Source organism: Miniopterus natalensis, chromosome 11 (genome assembly GCF_054644295.1).
Source record: "Miniopterus natalensis isolate mMinNat1 chromosome 11, mMinNat1.hap1, whole genome shotgun sequence".
Classification (NCBI taxonomy): Eukaryota; Metazoa; Chordata; class Mammalia; order Chiroptera; family Miniopteridae; genus Miniopterus; species Miniopterus natalensis.
The window spans coordinates 30006073-30023706 of record NC_142091.1 but is presented as its reverse complement, the minus strand read 5'-3'; the positions used below and the strand labels follow the sequence as shown (position 1 = coordinate 30023706).

Sequence of the window (17634 nt, the reverse complement as noted above, 5' to 3'; positions counted from 1 at the left end):
AAGAATCCTGGGTTCAGCGAGAAAAACTGCTCCGATGCATTAGAAATGTCTGCTATGAATATGGGATTGCAGAATATTGCGCTGCAGGCTGTATAGTTGCCATCTCTGCCCTAATCCTTGCTCTGCATAGGGTGGCTTTATTTTCCTTTTTTGTGCAGGGGGGGGGAGGCGGGGAGGGGGAGGGACTGCTCTTTGGAAATAACTAGCTGGGAATAAGGAGACTGAATCTCCATCTGAGCACACACCAGGCTTGCAGAGTGGTCATTGAGAGCAGAGTCCAGGGGCTGTGGGGGAGATCGGCAACTGGAAAAGTGAGAAACGCACGTGGAACCACCGAAAACGCCTTCCTGGAATGTGTCATTGTGTCCCTGTCTCCTCTCTGCAGCTATCTTTGTACAACCCAGAGCCAGGGAATCTACTCATGGCTTTGAAAATGAACACTCACTTTGGAGAGGCAGCTAATATGTTCTTTTTTAAAATATATATCTTTATTGATTTCAGAGAGAGGAAAGGAGAGAGAGAGAGAGAGATAGAAACATCAATGATGAGAGAGTCATTGATCGAGCCCACAACCCAGGCATGTGCCCTGACCAGGGATCGAACCCCGATCGCCTGGATACTAGGCTGGGCATAATGTGTTCCTATTTGTAAGGCGGGAAAGTAAATACCTGCCTGACTCGCTAACACAGGAGTTTGGGGGAATCTAATAAGGTGGTCAAAAAGCACTACTCTTAAAAAAATTAAAACGTTTTATAAATGTGAGGTAAGATTTCATAGAATGTTAAAAACTTGAAAAAAACAGACCAAACCTATACAATCAAATGTTATAAAAACCTGAATATGCCAAAATAATATTTTAAATTGCCAATTGTCAACTAATTGTTATCATGGGTAAAATTTGTTATAATGGATCTTGATCTGTAACTCTCCCTTTCCTTTTAGATTTTCTTTTAAGGCATTTTGTTGTTGTTGTTGCCTGTCTTTGTAATGAGCAGAACCCATATTTTGTGACAATGAAAGGATGAGGGATGACATGGAAAATAGGTTCCAAAGGGAAGAGGGATTGTTTGATTGGAAGAGGGAGGGAAAGGGGAGTTGGAGATTTCAATCCATTTCCTCAATGTTGGGGGAAAGCAGGTAAAAGGCAGTGAGATTAATGACGGGGGGCTTTTAGTTGGACTTTGGAGGAATGCTTGGCCTACCTGGCCACCAAGGATAGAGGAGACGCAGGAAATAACCTTGAGGGGCAGGATAACACAGCTGCCCCCAGGGCGTGGCAGGGCAGACCTGTTCCTGAAGACCTAGGCCGAGTGTGGGCAGGGACTGCAGCAGGGGGCCGTCAGGCAGAAGGAACTGGCTGGCTTTAAAGAGAACAAAGCAAAAGCAGGTGGGAGATGACAGGTGGGTGGTAAGCTCCCGGGGGGCAGGGACCAGGGGTGACTCTTCTTTTGTACCCCTGCGGCTGCCCTGGCTTGCTAGCTAGGCGTCCAGCAAGGCCTCCGGAAGGCGAGCTAATGGCTGCTTTTCCTCACCTGTCCCCAGGGCCTCAGACAAGCTCTTCATCCTGGACCAGTGTGAGAGGTACCGGCGTTGCAAGCAGTGCCAGCGGAGCACCTCCAACATGGGGGACAGCCACTTGTGGCCCATGAACAAGTACCTGCACGGCTCCCGGCTGTTTGTGTGAAACTCAGAGTTTGGACCTGCGTTTCTGGGCGAAAGTTTTTATTTTTGTAATGTTTGAAAAAGTGCATTGCGCGATTTTGGTGCTTTCAGGAGCAGCTTGCTTTTTAACCGCTTACTGAGCTCCTGTAGGCAGGGTCTCCCCTCCTGTCTCCCTCCCATCCCCACGGACCTGCTGCCGATGGAGCTGGGATGGGACTCGCTTCATTCTGCTGTGGGCGTGCCGCTGGCCCAGCCCTGCCACTCCCCCTGTGACTGTGTGACACACGGTATCTTTTCTTTATCTGTAATGAATAATGAATAATAAATATTTTCTATGTGCCTGACTGGTCTAAACATTCATATTGGTAAATATTTTTAAAAATATGTTTTTATTGATTTTTGTGTATTGACCTTGCATCCTACGATCTTTCTAAACTCATTTATTGGAGGGGGAGGAGAGGGAGGGAGGAAGGGAGAGATTGGGAGAGGGAGGCAGGCACTATTCTATTCTTTGGCATTTTCTACATACAGGACTATGTCATCTGTGAATAAAGGCAGTTTTATTTACTCTTCCTTTTCGATCTGGATGCCTTTTTTTTTTTTCTTCATTGAACTGGCTAGACCTTACATGTTGACTGGAAATGGTAAAAAAAAAATACTTGCCTTGCTCCAGATCTTAGGGAGAAAGTATTTATTCTTTCACCGTTAAGTATGACATTAGACTTTGGTTCTTCATCAGGCGAGAATGTTCTCTTCTATCCCTAGTGTGTTAAAAGTTTTATCATAAACATGTGTTGTATTTTTTCAAATGCTTTTCACACATCCATTGACATGATGTTATGGTTTTTGTCCATTTCATTAATATCGTATATTCCGATGATCAATTTTTATATGTTAAAACGACTTTGCATTCCTGGGATCAATCCCATTTGTTCCTTGTGTGTAATTCTTTTATGTTGATGGAGTTGGTTTGTTAATATTTTGTTTAGGGTGTTGCATCTATATTCGTGAAGGATGTTGGTCTGCAGTTTTCTTTTCTTGTGTTGTCTTTATCTGGTTCTAGTAGGGTAATATCAATATCACAGAGTGATTTGGAAAATGTTTCCTCCTCTATTTCCTGAAAGAGTTTGTGAAGGATTGGTATTATTTCTACTTTAAGTATTTGATAAAATTCACCAGTAAAGGCATCCAGGCCTGAGCTCTTCTTGGTGGGAGGGCTCTAATTACTAATTCAATTTCTTTACTTCTTATGAATCTGTCAATTTCTAGTCTTTGCTTGCTTTGGATTTTGTTTTGTTTTCTTTTTTAAAAAAGTTGTTTTGAGGAAGTTTATGTTATTGCTTTGAAACCTTCCTTTTTTTCCTGATATAGGCACTATAAAGTTTCCTTCTAAGCACTTTTTAAATTACAACTCATTAATTCATATTTTTTTTCATTCAATTCAACAGATAATAATTTACTTTGTGATTTCTTCTTTCAACCATGGGTTATTTAGAAACGTATTGTTTAATTTCCAAATAATTGAAAACATCCCACTTTTTCCTGTTGTTAATTTCTAATTTATTAATTCTGCCTAAGAAGACTTTAGAGAGTCAATTGCATTTGAACTCCAAGGATGATGATGTCTTCAGGTAGAAAGCTGGGGTGGACTGAAATTTAATTGCTCGAGGGCAGAGAAGCAGAGGGAAGGAATTTCTAGATGGATACCAAGCACGCATAAGGGCACAGGCCTGGAAGTAGGCGAGTTCAGTGCCAGAAAGATGTTCAGTGGGGTTGGAACAAAGGAAATGTAATTTGTCTCTGCTTTTTGTCTCAGATAGTATAGCTAAAGTTTGTTAATTTAGTTTGTTTTCAAAGAACCTGTTTTTGTTTCATCAGTTTTCTGTACTATTTTTCTTTATTACATGGAGTATAACATAAGTGGAGTTGGGGTACAGAGGAAGCTGTGGAGCAGGATGTAGAAAAGACAGTAATCAAGGTTCCCTGGTGTTCAGATTCCAGCTTCACTCTTCCAGCCCTCTCCTGAAGTTTCTCATTCTCGATGAGCCCAGGGATTGTAGAACAGGAATGTTTCCTCAGGATATTCCTGACTGAGCACCAGCACCAAGGAAGCAGATGTTAGAAGAATAACACCTGGGCGAGGGGTCACTGGTGTCTCTGCTAATTACTCCTCTAGGAGTCTACAGTCCACCGAGCCTGTCACTGAGAGGTGGCCATGTAGGACCCACTCACTGTAGGCAACAGGGGTGGGCAGTGGTAGGTTCCCAAGTATGGTTCATTGTTTCCTTTGTCCTACAGTGAAGTTGGAGGTTGGAAGCTACCACCCCAATAGGTCATAGCAATTCAGCAGTCTCTGATTGCCGGGGCCGCAGGCCCCTCCACCACCCCATGGTGGGCTCTGATGACCATGAGGGAGGTGAAGGCTATGGTTGAACTTGGTCTAAGAAACACGCAGGACAGACTGACACCATTCTATAAGAAAACTGCTTGGCTTGCTGAATTACTTAAGAGAGTGAAGGAGGGTGGAAGAGAGAGTGTCCTAAAGCCAGGAAAACGAAATCACATCTTTCCCAGAACTCCCCAAGGTGCTGTTCCCCTCAGGACCTCTCCCTCCTTTCTCCATGGCCTGCTGACCCTCCCCGCCCACATTTCTCTGGTTTTCCTTTTAGTAATAACCAAAAAGGAATGTGAGTAATACTCCATAACCCACAGGGCAGTGACCATTTCTGACGAGTTAGGGATCTGCCTCCAGCCAGTCAGCCCCCGCACCCATCCGAGACTCGAAGGGTGTGCATTCCTCCAAGAGACTGAGCTTGCCGAGGGCTGGGCCATGCTTCCTGGCCAGTGGCTGCCCTCGCAGTCCACATTTCCCAGCGACTCCTACCTGTCCTTCACTCTTGGGACTTGATGCAGACACGGCTACAACCTTGTCTCCCATCCTCATAGGAAGAATCCTATCCCTTCCTTGAGCACCCTTGACCTTTACCTGTACTTCTTTCGTGGACTTACCACTTTCTCCTTTGTGGCAAAATGAATTGTGTTCATATGTCATCTCTTCCACTAGGCCTTGAGCTCTGAAAGGCAGAGCTCTAGGCAGGATTCTAGATTTCCCACCAGGGCTAGCCAGTAGTGGCTATTAACAGATAAGGAAATTCTTCGGAAGGAGATCAGAGGAGGGTTATAGAAAAGTGAAGTCAGGGCCTTCAGGGACAAGGCTCTGATTCATTGTATGCCTGGGCATCTCCACTCACCCCAGGAAGTTCAAAGGAAAAACACAGTGACAAGAATGGCTGTTTTGGAATCCATTTATATTGTCAGCGTTACTTTACGCTGGGCTTCATCCAGCCGCACACCAGCCTCTGGGACTACATCAGACCGTCTGAACATTCATGGCTTCCTTGGGCCATGTGTAGCTGTCCAGTGTAAAGGAGTCATAGTCTGGAGTGTAGATCAGGGATCTTACAAACGCCTCCTTGTCCTTGGGCTCCGGGTAGTAGGAGGCCAGGTTGTGTTTGTACGCGAAGTCAAGGACCTAGGGAAAAACATGCTTGGCTGAGGAACTGGGTCGAAGGAGAAACCTGCCTCAGGGCCCTTGTTTGGGAGCCTGTGGAAGGGCATATACCCTGAAGAGCTAGAGGTGTGCCTCTCGTGAGCTGGGGCCCATGAAGCCACTGGATGGGAAGGATGTTGTGCTTCCTGCCCATATAGGAAGCTGTGACTTAGTGGAATAAACACTGGGCCAGGCTCAATAAATCTCAGACTAAAGTCTGTCTCTGCTTCTAACTTCCTGTGGGTCCTCAGCAGTGACATTATCCTTGGGGAGCCTCAGTTTCCTCACCTGGAAAGTGGGGGTAATGAAACCTTTCTCTAGAGTGGTGTCAGGATAAAGTTAGGTAACAGGCAAAAATGTTCAGTGCCTGACACTGCCCCCCTTCATAGGTTGAATTGGAAGAACAGCCTGGGCATTGTTCTCTGGGTATTAGATTTGGCTTCAGAAGAGCATTGTTGGTTCAAATATCACCCAAAGGAAGGAACTGGACAAGGGGCAGCTGGACTCTGAGCTGGAGTGTTGGTCTTGAGGTTTGGCTCTGGATCCTGCACTGGACAACTCATGGGGAATGATGCTGTTGTGCAATGCATTTTATGAAATTATTTTAAAAACTGATTATGAAAAATGTAAAATATATACATTAAAAGAAGTAATAGTATAATAATCCTCATATATTCATCATCCAGATTAGATAATTAACAGCGTTGGGCCAGTTTTCATTGCACCATGTTCTGATTCTTTGAAAACCTATCATCTCTGCATAGTGTCTAGGAGGGGATTTTCCTTAGAATGTCCCATGAAACTGACCAGCCCATGGCCCAGTCATTCTGAGAGAAAGGAGAGGAATGGGCATCTACTCTGGCCAGAAAGGCAGTGAGTGTGGAATTCTATTTTAAACTTTTCCAGAACTCTGGGAGAGAGGAATTGCTGGCCCCTTTGGAAAAAGAGGAAACTGAGACTCAGGGAAGTGAAGTGATTGGCCCCAGGTGACTCTGTTGCTGATTGGCAGAGCTGGGACCCCGCAGCTCGAGCTCTTTCCACGGTGCTATGAAAGTTGACCTTTCTGTATAAATGGGCACTTATGATTCATTTAAAAGAAATGCCACCCACATTCCGGTCCACAGAATTGGACTTTGATGACCTTTCTGCCTGGTGTTTGAGGGGAAATTCAGCACTATTCCCAGAATTGCCTGAGTGGGCGCTGGGGGTGGGGCTCGAGCTGCAGGCAGGAGTTTGTCTCGGAGCCTCTGGGTCGCATGCAGTGCAGCCCGAGGAGCTCAGGATGCTGCCCCAGCTGCCACCCTCTCAGCCCTCCTGGCGTCACAGATGAGCCCCACTGCCCGTATTATAGGGGGTCGAATTCTCCTTACTTTGATGGCGATTCTCAGAGACACATCTCGGATGGTGCTGAGAGGTGGGTATAGCCTCCCCTGGGACAGATGCTGCTCAGAGACCTCCTGCGCAATTTTCTGGAGAAAGAACCATGAGGAAGGAAGCAGCTCAGTACCCGCCCCCCCAGAACAAGCCCAACCCATTACCCCAAAGACTCTCCTCACCCCTCACACACCTGTCAGTCCCTGTGTTGTCTCCCACTGTGGCCTCTGCCATCACGTGGCCTTGTGAGAGCTCAATGCTTGGGCTTACCCAAGGACACATCCTTTCTGTACTGTGAGACGCTGAGGCGTTAAGCAACCCGAGGCTCTCTGAATTCTAAAGGGAAATCACTAAGAGCAAGATGAATAATCTCGTGGCTTGCAAAGCAGACTCTGGGGTCTCCCTGTGGCTGGTCTAGCCTATTGTGTGGGGATCCCTGAGACCCTCACTTCCTGGGTTCCAGCCTCTCCCAACTGCTTAGTAACATCCTGGGCGCCCACCTAGGCCATCTTGTCTCTCTGTATTCAGAGACCCTTGAGCTGTCCTTTCCTGCCCTGGACCCAGACTGGGCAAGGGCTTCCTCCCCAGTGAGTGACACCACAGATGGGCCTTATGCTTTACCTGAATAAATGCCCTGAGCACATCATCCTGAGAACAGCACTCCCACAGCTTCCCTCCTTGTGCAGAGTCTGTCTCTGAGGACAGCTCACCCTGCAAGCCTCGCCCTCCAGCCTCAGGCACTGGTGCTCACTGGCCTTGCAGAACAGCCTCCTTAATGTGGTGGCTCTGATTCTACTCCTGCAAGATCTTGTGTCAGATTTAAACTTGGGAAAAGCCATGGCACTCTCTGAGAACTGTGTGTCCCAGAATGGGCAAGGCCAGAGCGTTGGTCTTGCCCCCGAGTTTGGCAGACTTTAGGGAAGTGGGCCTCCACTCCTTCGTTCTCACATTCCTCTCTCTCCTTTCCATTCGGTCAAAAGTTCACTGAGCTCTGTGACGTGCCAGGTTCTGTGCTGGGGGCTGAGAACCCATAGTGGAGAAGCCATAAAGTCTTTTCCCTACTGGAGACTGGTATCAGTGGGCAATTAACAAAATTATGACAATTATAATGAGGTGGAGGCTAGGGGAGGGGCATGTCCACATAGAGGAAGCTGGGCCCAGTTTTCCATGTACCGGAAAGGCTTCCCAGAAGAAGTGACATGAGCTAAGACCTGAAAGACCAAGTATGAACCACTTGAGAAGGGAGGGGGACCAGCACATGCAAATTCTTGGGGGTGAGAGAGAAGAGGGCACAAGAGAGAGCAAGAATGTGAGGTTGAAAACAACATTGGACAGGTTGATGGTAGGGTGAGGCTGAGACGCAGAGGACGGTCTGGTGGTTAAGTGCCTTACAAGGAACTGGGTGAAGGAGTTTGGACTCTATCCCATGAGCATAGAGGAGCCATACAAAGGTCTGAAATGAGGATAGAGGTTGGAAGGATTCTCTTTGTGGAGGGAGGTGTATAAGACGGACTGAGTAGAGAGCAGTCAGTCTCTCCAAGGCCAGATCTGCATCTGGAAAGGGTATCCTGCAGGGTGAAGAGACATATATATGTGTGGTCACTTCTAAGGCTGGACACTGGGGTTGCTCTGTGGCAGCTGGGAGTCACGTTGCCTGGGGTTGTCCTCATGTTGCCTCTCACATGCCCAGTGACCTTGGGCAAGTTATGCAAACTCTCTGTGCCTCACTCTCCTTGTCTGTAACATAGGGACAATCACTACACTTATTTTATAGAGTTGTCAGGGTGAAATGTGCATGCAAATCTTCTAAAATTTACATTATTTCCCCCCCAGGAAAAACAGATTCAACTTAAATTCTTAACTAAACTTTCAGAACTATAATTTGTCAGGCCTGTGAAGACCAGACCATCAGCTCCTTGTGGGGAGGAGCCTTGTCCGCTCACAGCAGGTGATTAGTAAGTAGATGGAGGGGAGGCTCCTGTGTGACTGATGGACACTGTTCCTGAAACGAAGGAGCTGCCCTATTCCACAGCATGGGGGTGGGGTGGGCGAGAGGGTGTGATGCCTCTGGGGTTACACAGGGAGGCCATAGCAACCATGTTTCTGCACAATGGGGGAATTTGCTTTCAGGCAGACTGCAAGCAGAACGGAACTCCTTCCAATCAATGAGAGTTTCAAACAGCTCTGCCCACGGCCATAGGACAGACACCACCACCACTGACCGTAGCAATGAGAAGAAATACAAGCACCAAATACTTAGACAAGAGGGACACAGAACCACAGCATGAAGGCATCGCTAGTGTGCACAGAGTTTGGGGGAGGCTGAAAAGCCTCCGGGAAGCACTATCTGCATGGCCATGCTGAGCTGGCACTCAAAGACCAAGATGTAGGAAGAAGGAACCTGGTGGTACCTCGTGGAACTCAGAAGTGGGGCCAAATTAGGGCTGCATGGAAGCCATTCCCATGTCTTGTTGGTTTGGGCACTCACCAGCGCCATGGTGGGGGGATGCAAATGGATGTTGGAGATCACAGTAGAGCCCTTGGAGCTCAATGGGGATAAACAGAGACAATTCTAGGCCTCAGAGTGTGAGGTTAACTGTGAAATCCCTGGCATTTAGTAAGCACTTGGTAAACGTCACCTGCTGTAACGATAACTGTAACTAATTATTGGTAACCATGATTATGAACGAGGCTGTCATTCTTAATGAATTCTTGCATTGTTTTCATTGTGTCTAGTGAAGATCCCTTCTGGGAGCTTTCCTAGTGAGATACCTGGAGCAGGGGCACCCCACACCTCGTATGTGTGCTCATATCTGAGTACTCAGAGCAGGCAAACCAGACATGCGACCCATCCCCTTCCTTATAGAAAGCTGCCCTAGTGGGGCTTATTTTACACCAGTGACATGGCCAAAACCTGGGCTGGGAGAATCCACTGCCTGTCACGGTTCACAGGCCCAGTTTCAGACGTCTCTGGTGGCATCTCCTCTGTTCTAGGCATCTTCATGAGCACTGCTGGGAGGCAGGGAGCAGTACAAGGAATGTCCCTCACTACCAGAGTCCCCTGTTGACACCCCTCCCATTGATTATTTCCTATTTCCCCTTAAAAGCCACGTGTGTGTGTTTTGAGACAAGTTCAAGCCTCAAAGTGATTTTGAGAGAAGTTTGAGGTTCAGGCACTTTGGGGTTCTATTGCCAGGGTTAGGGGCAGGTGGGCAGAAGAGACAAGAGGAAGAATTTGGGGGGACCCCATGTAGGTAGATCATAGGCCCTATTGGGAGGATGTGAGGGAACAGGGAGAGTGATACCTCGGCTGTCAGGAGGAAGATCTCATCTGGGATGTGCCGGATCCCGCCGGCGATGACACCCAGAGCCACTCCAGGGAACACATAGGCGTTGTTTCCCTGGCCCGGAATGAAGGTCCTGCCGTCTGCCAGAGTCACGCTCTCAAAAGGACTCCCACTGGCAAAGATCCCTCGGCCCTGGAGGCAGGAAGAAAATCAGAGACGAACTGGAGATCGGTTTCGGGCAGTAATGGTGGCCTAGCCTTAAGTCTCAAGTGTTGGACCTTTCTTCGTCTTCTCCCAAATGCTCAGCATTGTGCCCAGCACACTGCACTTGTTCACTTGACCAGAAAGCTTAGCCCCACTGAGTTTACCTGGTAGCCAAGAAACTGCTGAGAGGCGAAAGTGAACCCTTTTTACCTGTCACCTCCTGGGAGGGCCAACCCAGGACATGAAGGTCTGTATGTGGCCTAGAATCTGCAAGTGCCTTGAGTTCTGGTCAATGGTGAGAGCTTGGGCTCTGGAGTCAGACCTGGGTTTGAGGGTCAGCTCCACTCCTTATTAGCTCCATGCCCTTGGGCAAGTTACTTCATCCTTCTGAACCTCTGTTTGCTCATCAGCAATGTGGGGATTTTTTCACCCTCATAGGGTTACTCATAGTTATTGCTACTATGTCCTCTCGGCCTGGGAAGGAAGGACTCCTCGCTGACCTCGGTGACCTGGTAGCACTTCTCAGCCGTGCACTCGGCCTTGCTGGTGGGGTTGCTCAGGGCAAAGATGATAGGGCGCTCGTGGAAGGAGGCCATGTCCCTCAGAATCTGCTCCGTGAAGGCTCCTGCGATGGCAGCAACACCTACAGGGAAAAGGTGGGTAGTGGGGATGCCTACTCTTTACAAACAACCCATGCCTCTCCTGGTGGTAGTGGTGGGGGAGCTAGGTGCAACACGAAAGACTCGGGAGTCTTGGGGGTGGTGTCTGCACAGGGATGGAGGGAGCAGAAGAGAGAAGGGTTCTCCTGCTTGAGCTGGCTGAGGCCTCCTGTTGATCCTAAAGGGACCACTGGTCCACTTCGGGTCCATGTCCAGTTAAGATGCATCTGTGAAGGCATTACTGGGCATTGTCCTTTATTGTAGGTGACTCCCCCAGTACAGGGAGAAATGCCAGGGTCCCCACCTTGGGGAAGGAATGCTCATTTCATCCTGGTTAGAGAGACCAGCCCTGTGCTCCTCCATAGTACTGTGTAACTGCATCATGGAAACCCAACTTGGTGCCTTAGTTCTATGGTTTTTATAAGGAGTCACTCAATAAAAGTCTGTGGCATCAAATTGGACATGGGATGGGGGAAAGAGCTGTGCTTCCATGGGCCACTTATGCCTCCTTGCTGAGCCTCAGTCTCCACCTGCAAGTCAAGAGGGTTAGCTGGGCTGGGCAGTGGGCTGCCTTTCTCCTCCTACCTATGATGGCCGTGGGCTTCACCAGCCTCACCACCTCCTCCAGGGAGTTCACTTCAGGATGATCCTGGGCAAAAATCTCCTTCTCATGGCTCAGGTTGCTTCTCCCCTGCAGGAAAAGGAAGAATACGAAGCAGCTGTAGTGAGAACTGCTAGGCAGGAGCGTGGATGCATTTGGAAACTCTGAGAGCATTTTGTGCTGAGCCCTGTGCTTTTGGTCTGAGCCATCAGAAGCCTTGGGGCCTGTCCTCCTGAACAGATTTCCTGGTAGAACCTAATGATTGTGTGTGTGTGTGTGTAGTGTATTTATTTAACCCAAACCACATATGGAGAATCTATAAAGCCTTTCTTGGAGCTATTGGGCTCTCAGGAAATGCCCGAGTCTGACCAGGACCCTTGCCCTAAGGCATCTAGCACCCCTGTCCAGTTGAGGAATGGGTCCTGAGCCACCCAAGGTCAGGAAGATAATCTGAATGCATTTTATAAGAGCCATTAACCTCCCTGTGAAGAATACCAAGCTGAGCTCCAAAACAAGCTTACAATGGCTGGCTGTGCCAAACCAGCCAGATTCATTCATTTCAGCAAACAGGAGTCGGTGGGTGACAGGCTGGTAAATGAGCACAGATGTTTCTGATGACTCCTTTGGGTTAGCTGTCCTCATGAGAACCAGAGTGAAGACATCAGCTTTGAGAGATCTTTGAGTAGGGGTGGGCTCAATGGGGTTAGCAAAGTGATGCTGAAAGATGGGCAGGAGGGAAGCCTCTACCAGTGCCTGGATTATACTCTGGAATGACCTGGAGTGGGAGGAGGTGTCTCCAGGCCTCAGTTCCCTCCAGCAGTACTCTGATCTATATGGAACAATAGGAAGGTCAGTTTATGCTGAGGGGTCTCTACTATTCTTGGTTGGTGGTCCCACAACTTCCCTTGTCTTTTTTTTTTAATCTCTCACTGACATTCTATGTTAGTGAAATTCTGGGAATGAAAACATGGAACTCTGAGTGCAGTCCAAAGGGAGAAGGTCATCCAGTTGTGCCCCTCAGCACATTCCAAGTCAAAGCTGGATGTTTCTATTCACTCTTTCGTACCTCAAACATCAGTTATGTACATACCATATGCCAGACATAGACATCAAGACTACACAGTCTAGTGGGGAGACAGACTAGTAAAGGGGCAACTGCCCTAGAATATGGTAAGTGCAACTTATGGGGGGGCTACATGAGCATAGATGTAGTAAATTGAGACCTAGATTCTTAGAGGAAGCTTCTTCGAGGAGGTAACATTTGACCTAAATCATAAGATTAAGGAGGACATGGATGGGCCGTGTGAGATTCCGAGTGGGTGTGAGGAAAAAGAGAGAAGGGCACTTCCGGCAGAGAAACATCTGCAAAAATGTGGAAGAGAGAGTGCGTGTTACTTTTGCACAACTATGATTCATTATGGCTGGAGGTCAGTGCAAAGCAGGGAGTGGTGGGAGGTAAGGCTGGATGAGGTACACCTACACTCACTTAAACTCATATTCAAAGGTTTTGGACAAAGCAATTAAGGCTCCTTTGAGATGAGTCTTTTGCTTTGGAGGTTAGGGCATTGTCCTCTTTTTGCCCTCTCTTCTGTCTGAGCAGTTTGCCCCTTGGAGACCTCATCCTGTCCACTTCCAATAGCTGTAGGTGTCAGGAAACCTCCAGGTCACCATACTGACAGTACCTTGACAATGAGTCCCTTGGAGTCCACCATCCAGATCTTCTTCGTGGCCTCTGCCTTGGGTACACCTTCTTTCTCTAGGGCCATGACAAGGAGGTGGGCGATGCCCATGGCTGCCTGGGAGGTATCAAATGGAAAATGTTCAGACACAGGGCAAATGACTACTCAGCATTTATCAGATGTTTCACCAAGATCCTCTCTTTCCCCTTTACTTCCAGGAGACCCAGTTCAGTCCTTGCCTTGAGTCACCCACATGTTGGGGCCCAGGCTGCTGTAATGATCACAATGCACCTGTGTTTCTTCCTCTTCTAAGAACCCCAGAACACCTCCCCACCTTGATACTCCACCCATTCTTATTCTCCTACTGGAACAACAGTAGAGAGCCCCTGATGGCACCTACCTCACCTGCACCTTGGAAAACAAATACGTGATTGGAGAGCTTGTTCTTGGTGATTCGCAGAGCAGCCAGGATTCCTGCCACAGCGACGGAGGCTGTGCCTGCAACAGGGTGGACTGAGATCAACTTCTGGCCACTGGGTCCCAACCCCCAAGAGAAGACCCTTGGCAGAATTCCCCATGCCAAGAATCTGTGGTGGAACAAGCCATTTTCTTTAGAATAGGGTCTTAATAATCAGATGGACAGTATGGCATGTCCTGTGTATGTCAGTCAGCATCTTTCCCCTGGCACCTAGAGTTTGTTGAATGAGTTTATGTACAAAGTAGCCATGATGACAAGGATGGAGGCTACGCATGGACTTCCTCTTACCAAGGTGCTACTGTAACTACCAAATGATTAATCTGTCAGTGGCAGAGACCAAGGTTGAGCTCCTGATATGGCACCATTTCCAGGGAGGACCATCCAGCTGGCAGCAGAATGATTACATTGGACTCCTTCCATTATAGACAGGAAAGAGATTTGTCCTTACTGGAATAAACCTATATTTCAGATATGGATTCCTTCCTTGTTTTTTAATGCTCTGTCAGTGCCATCATTTGTGAATATTTGTAATGCCTACTAACCATCCTGGTACATTCCAAACAACAAGGCTCCAAACTAAGGAATTAACTTCAGAGTAATTAAAATGCACCAATGGGCTTATGCCCATGGATTCAGTGGTCCTAACATGTACTCTACCACCCAGGAGCAGCTGGCTTCATAGATCAGTAGAATGGGCTACTGAAGACTTACTTATGACTTAGTTCAGGTAACACTCTATGGAGATGGTGAGGTTCTATACTACAGAATGCAATATATCATTTGACTTAGCAAATAATACATTGTGCTTCTCCCATAGCCACTTGGTTCTGGAAATCAAGGGGTTGAAGTGGGAGTGGTTCCTCTCACCATTTCACCTAATAACTTACTTGCAGAATTTTTGCTTCCTATCTCTTCAATTCTGTGCTCTCTGGACTGAAGGTCTTGGTTCCCAAGAGACAAATGCTTCCATCAGAGTTCACAACATGGTTCTAGTGAATTGAGAGTTGAGACTGCCACCTGGCCATTTGGTGCTCTTTTTGCCACAAGACCAGAGGCAAAGAGGAGGGTCACTTTGCTAGTTGTGGTGATCCATCCTAATAGCCAAGGGAAACTGGGGGTGGGGTGGGCTATATCTGAGCCCAGGGGATCCTCTGGGGCATGTCTTAGTACTTCCATGCTCAGTAGTAAAGGTTAATAAACACAACCACAACTAAAGAGCGGCAGGACCACTACGGTTGAGATCTTTGAGAAATGAAGGTTTGGGTCGCCCTGCAAGGTAAAGAATTCTGGCAAGCTGAGGCCCTGTCTGGGGACAAGAAAACATGGAATGGGAACTTGAGGAAGAAATTTATAAACGTCAACTACGGCTTCAAGACTGGTTACAGAAATGAGAAATGTAGCAGCCATGCATATTTTCTCCCGTGATTATTATGTGATTATACATAATGGGATATATTAATCAATTTATTTTCCATTCTCCCTTTTCTTATTATTTTAGATGAGTTGTGCTGGTGGTTAATTCTGTAATTTAGTCTTTGGGTCAGACTAAATTCAAGAGTGACTGTGGCTGAGTTGTAAGAGTAGTTAATCCTGCCCAGAGATGAAGAAAGTGACTACTGAGACTGCCTCTCCCCATTTCGGGGAGAGGTGAGGATGCCTTCATTTGTTGGAAAGATAGCTGTATTTTATTAGGCATTTTGTTAGAGTTGTATTTTTGTTGTTGTCTGGAAGTACCAGTTTATAGAACGATGTGTATGGATGCTGAAGCACTGAAAGGGTGGACAATGCTTATTACTGAATAATTGTTTCCCAGCTTCAAACCACCCTTCCTTAGTCTTCTTTGTAGGCCAACCACTCCAGCTTTGCCAACTGTCTCTATGCTGGGATCGGCCAATAGGGGGCACCAGAGGGCGACTGAAATTCTGGATTGGGGGAAGGAATACTTTTTCCAGCATCATCCCTGCCTTGTAAGATTGCCCGGTAAAATGTAGGATGTTTTAGATAAACAATAAATAATTTCTTTAACGTATGTCCGATATGATAGCATAAATATTCTAAAAAATTATTTGTTATTTATCTGAAGTTGAAATTTAATTGGGCATCTGTGTTTTGTTTTTCCTAAATCTGACAACCCCACAGCCTTGGTTTTTCATCTCTGCAGCAGCAGTTTGTTCCAGAAGCAGCAGCTGAATCCAGTTTGCAGTGTGTGCATCGCTTACAGAACTAGCTCGTAGAGAGTCCCTTGGAGACACGAACACTAGCCAGCAGCAACCTCATCTTTCCTTTGTTCCCCCAGCCTCAGCGGTGGTATCAGAGCCTTACTGTTTCTTTTTGGCTTTTAGATTCTTTAATGCACAATTCATAACTCTTGATTTTAAATTTTCTCTGTTAAAGCAACTGATGTAGACTTTGCCTGATGGAGTTCACAATAAAGTAATCACAACTGGCAATGAAAAGCCTCTATGATGGGCTAGGGAAAAGAAATTAAAGTGGGACTATTTATGGTTCATTAAAGTTGCACAAATCAAAGAAAGTGATGTTTTCTAAGGCTGGTGAGGGAGCAGTGGGAAGTAAAACATTCCAGCATACACTGCATTTTAAAGAGCTACAACCCTTTTTTGGGAAACTATTTCTTCCCAATATAGACCAAAGGCATAAAATGTTTTTGCCCTTGACCTCATGCTCCTACTTCTGGGAAATCTCTGTATGGAAAAATCCAAAATGTATGTCCTAAGATATTTATGACAGTGTTATTTATAATACAGAATGACTGGAAATAGCAAACACCTAACAAAGGAGTAGTGGTTAAGTAAATTAGCTAGTGCAGACACTCAGCTGACTACTGCAGCCATTAAAAATGATCATTATGAAGATGGTGTAGCAACATAGACAATGTTATGAAGTTAGTATATTATTCTAAGTGCTTTATATGTCTTTTTCATTCCTTAAAATTTTAATTTTATATGCTGTATTAATGGAAAATCAAGACTTTTGAAGGAACTCAAATTGTTCAGCTGAGCTGGTTACAAGTCACGTTTAGAATGAGAACAGTTAAGATGAAGCTTTCTTTTGCTTGTAGGTTGCCATAATTTTCTTGATGTCAGCAATAGTGTTCCCTGGATTCAGCCCCTTGGACAGGTCCTTGTGTAGTTATGATGTGTGGCAGTGACACGTAGAGAAGGGGTCTCGCAGCGTGGCCGGGCGCTCCTCCGTGAAGTTGTCTCTGGAGTCAATCATCCAGCGACAGGCCTGCATAAGAAGCGTAGGTCCCCAATATTTGCCTCCTTCCCCCAGCAGCCAGGGCAGCTGTGCTGCAGCAGGCACAGAGATGCCCTCATACGGCCCATCCAGCTTCTCCCGATCTTCTGCGGACTGCAGACACTGCTGTTTGCCTTCCTGGGATTCATTCTTCTTCCTCAACGTATTTGTGCCGAGCACAGAAGTTGCTCAAATCAGGAACAAGATCCTTTATCACAAACATATGTGGAAGAGGGGAGGTTTTTGAGACACTGTTGACGTTGGTGTCATTCCTTTGGGTGCAAGTTAAAGTGCTGTCTCCATTGATGTTCATTGCACAAGAGTCACAGATACCTTCTCTTCGGAAGGTCAAGATAGAGTCAATTTCATACTTAATCTCGATGAGAGCATCCAACTCCATAGGAGCACACTTATTCAAATCAATTTCAAAAGTTTGCATAGGAGGTTTATCTCCAGTGCTGTCGGTGTCCCAATGGTAGATGGCAAGTTTCTTGAGTTGGGGAGCTGTGGCTGCAGCTGCCTGGGCCCCTCGGCAGGCCTGCAGCAGGCTCCACCGAGGGCTGCGCCAGGAACAGGTGCCTGAAGGGTACTCTGGCTACCTCCTGAGGGCCGGCCCCCTTTCCACATCTTAATATAAAGACATTTATTTAATCCTGTTATTGTAACCCACCCTACCATTCTTTTGACATTGGTTCTGTACATGCTGACTCTGACTAATATGTAGCTTGTAGATAAACAGCATGTTTGTAGAAGAATCCTAGGAACTAGCTTCAGAAGGCACAGATGCTGACCTTCAGTCATCCCAGTTCTGGGAGATTTGCTGACCGTCAGACATAGAACCAGAATGACAAAGGCCAGGATGACACACAACAGACCATCACC

General features: G+C 46.9%; 2 protein-coding genes and 1 pseudogene across 2 annotated transcripts in view; 1 reads left to right on the top strand and 2 right to left on the bottom strand.

The window, feature by feature from the left end:
- The window catches only part of CCDC81 (coiled-coil domain containing 81), a 30107-nt gene extending 28101 nt beyond the window's left edge, over positions 1–2006 (top strand). The window contains exon 15 of the mRNA XM_016206732.2: positions 1543–2006. Within this exon, the coding sequence (XP_016062218.2) occupies positions 1543–1684 (142 nt within the window). The 3' untranslated portion in view covers positions 1685–2006. The remainder of the gene's footprint in view (positions 1–1542) is intronic.
- Positions 2007–4949: 2943 nt separating this feature from the next.
- Positions 4950–17634, bottom strand: part of ME3 (malic enzyme 3) — a 164762-nt gene continuing 152077 nt past the window's right edge. The window contains exons 8-14 of the mRNA XM_016206821.2: positions 13417–13514; positions 13020–13133; positions 11322–11427; positions 10578–10720; positions 9892–10065; positions 6583–6681; positions 4950–5194 (exon numbers count right to left, since the gene is read on the bottom strand). Coding sequence (XP_016062307.2) covers positions 5033–5194; positions 6583–6681; positions 9892–10065; positions 10578–10720; positions 11322–11427; positions 13020–13133; positions 13417–13514 — 896 coding nt within the window. The 3' untranslated portion in view covers positions 4950–5032. The remainder of the gene's footprint in view (positions 5195–6582; positions 6682–9891; positions 10066–10577; positions 10721–11321; positions 11428–13019; positions 13134–13416; positions 13515–17634) is intronic.
- LOC148091957 (succinate dehydrogenase [ubiquinone] iron-sulfur subunit, mitochondrial pseudogene) lies at positions 15686–17379 on the bottom strand (annotated as a pseudogene).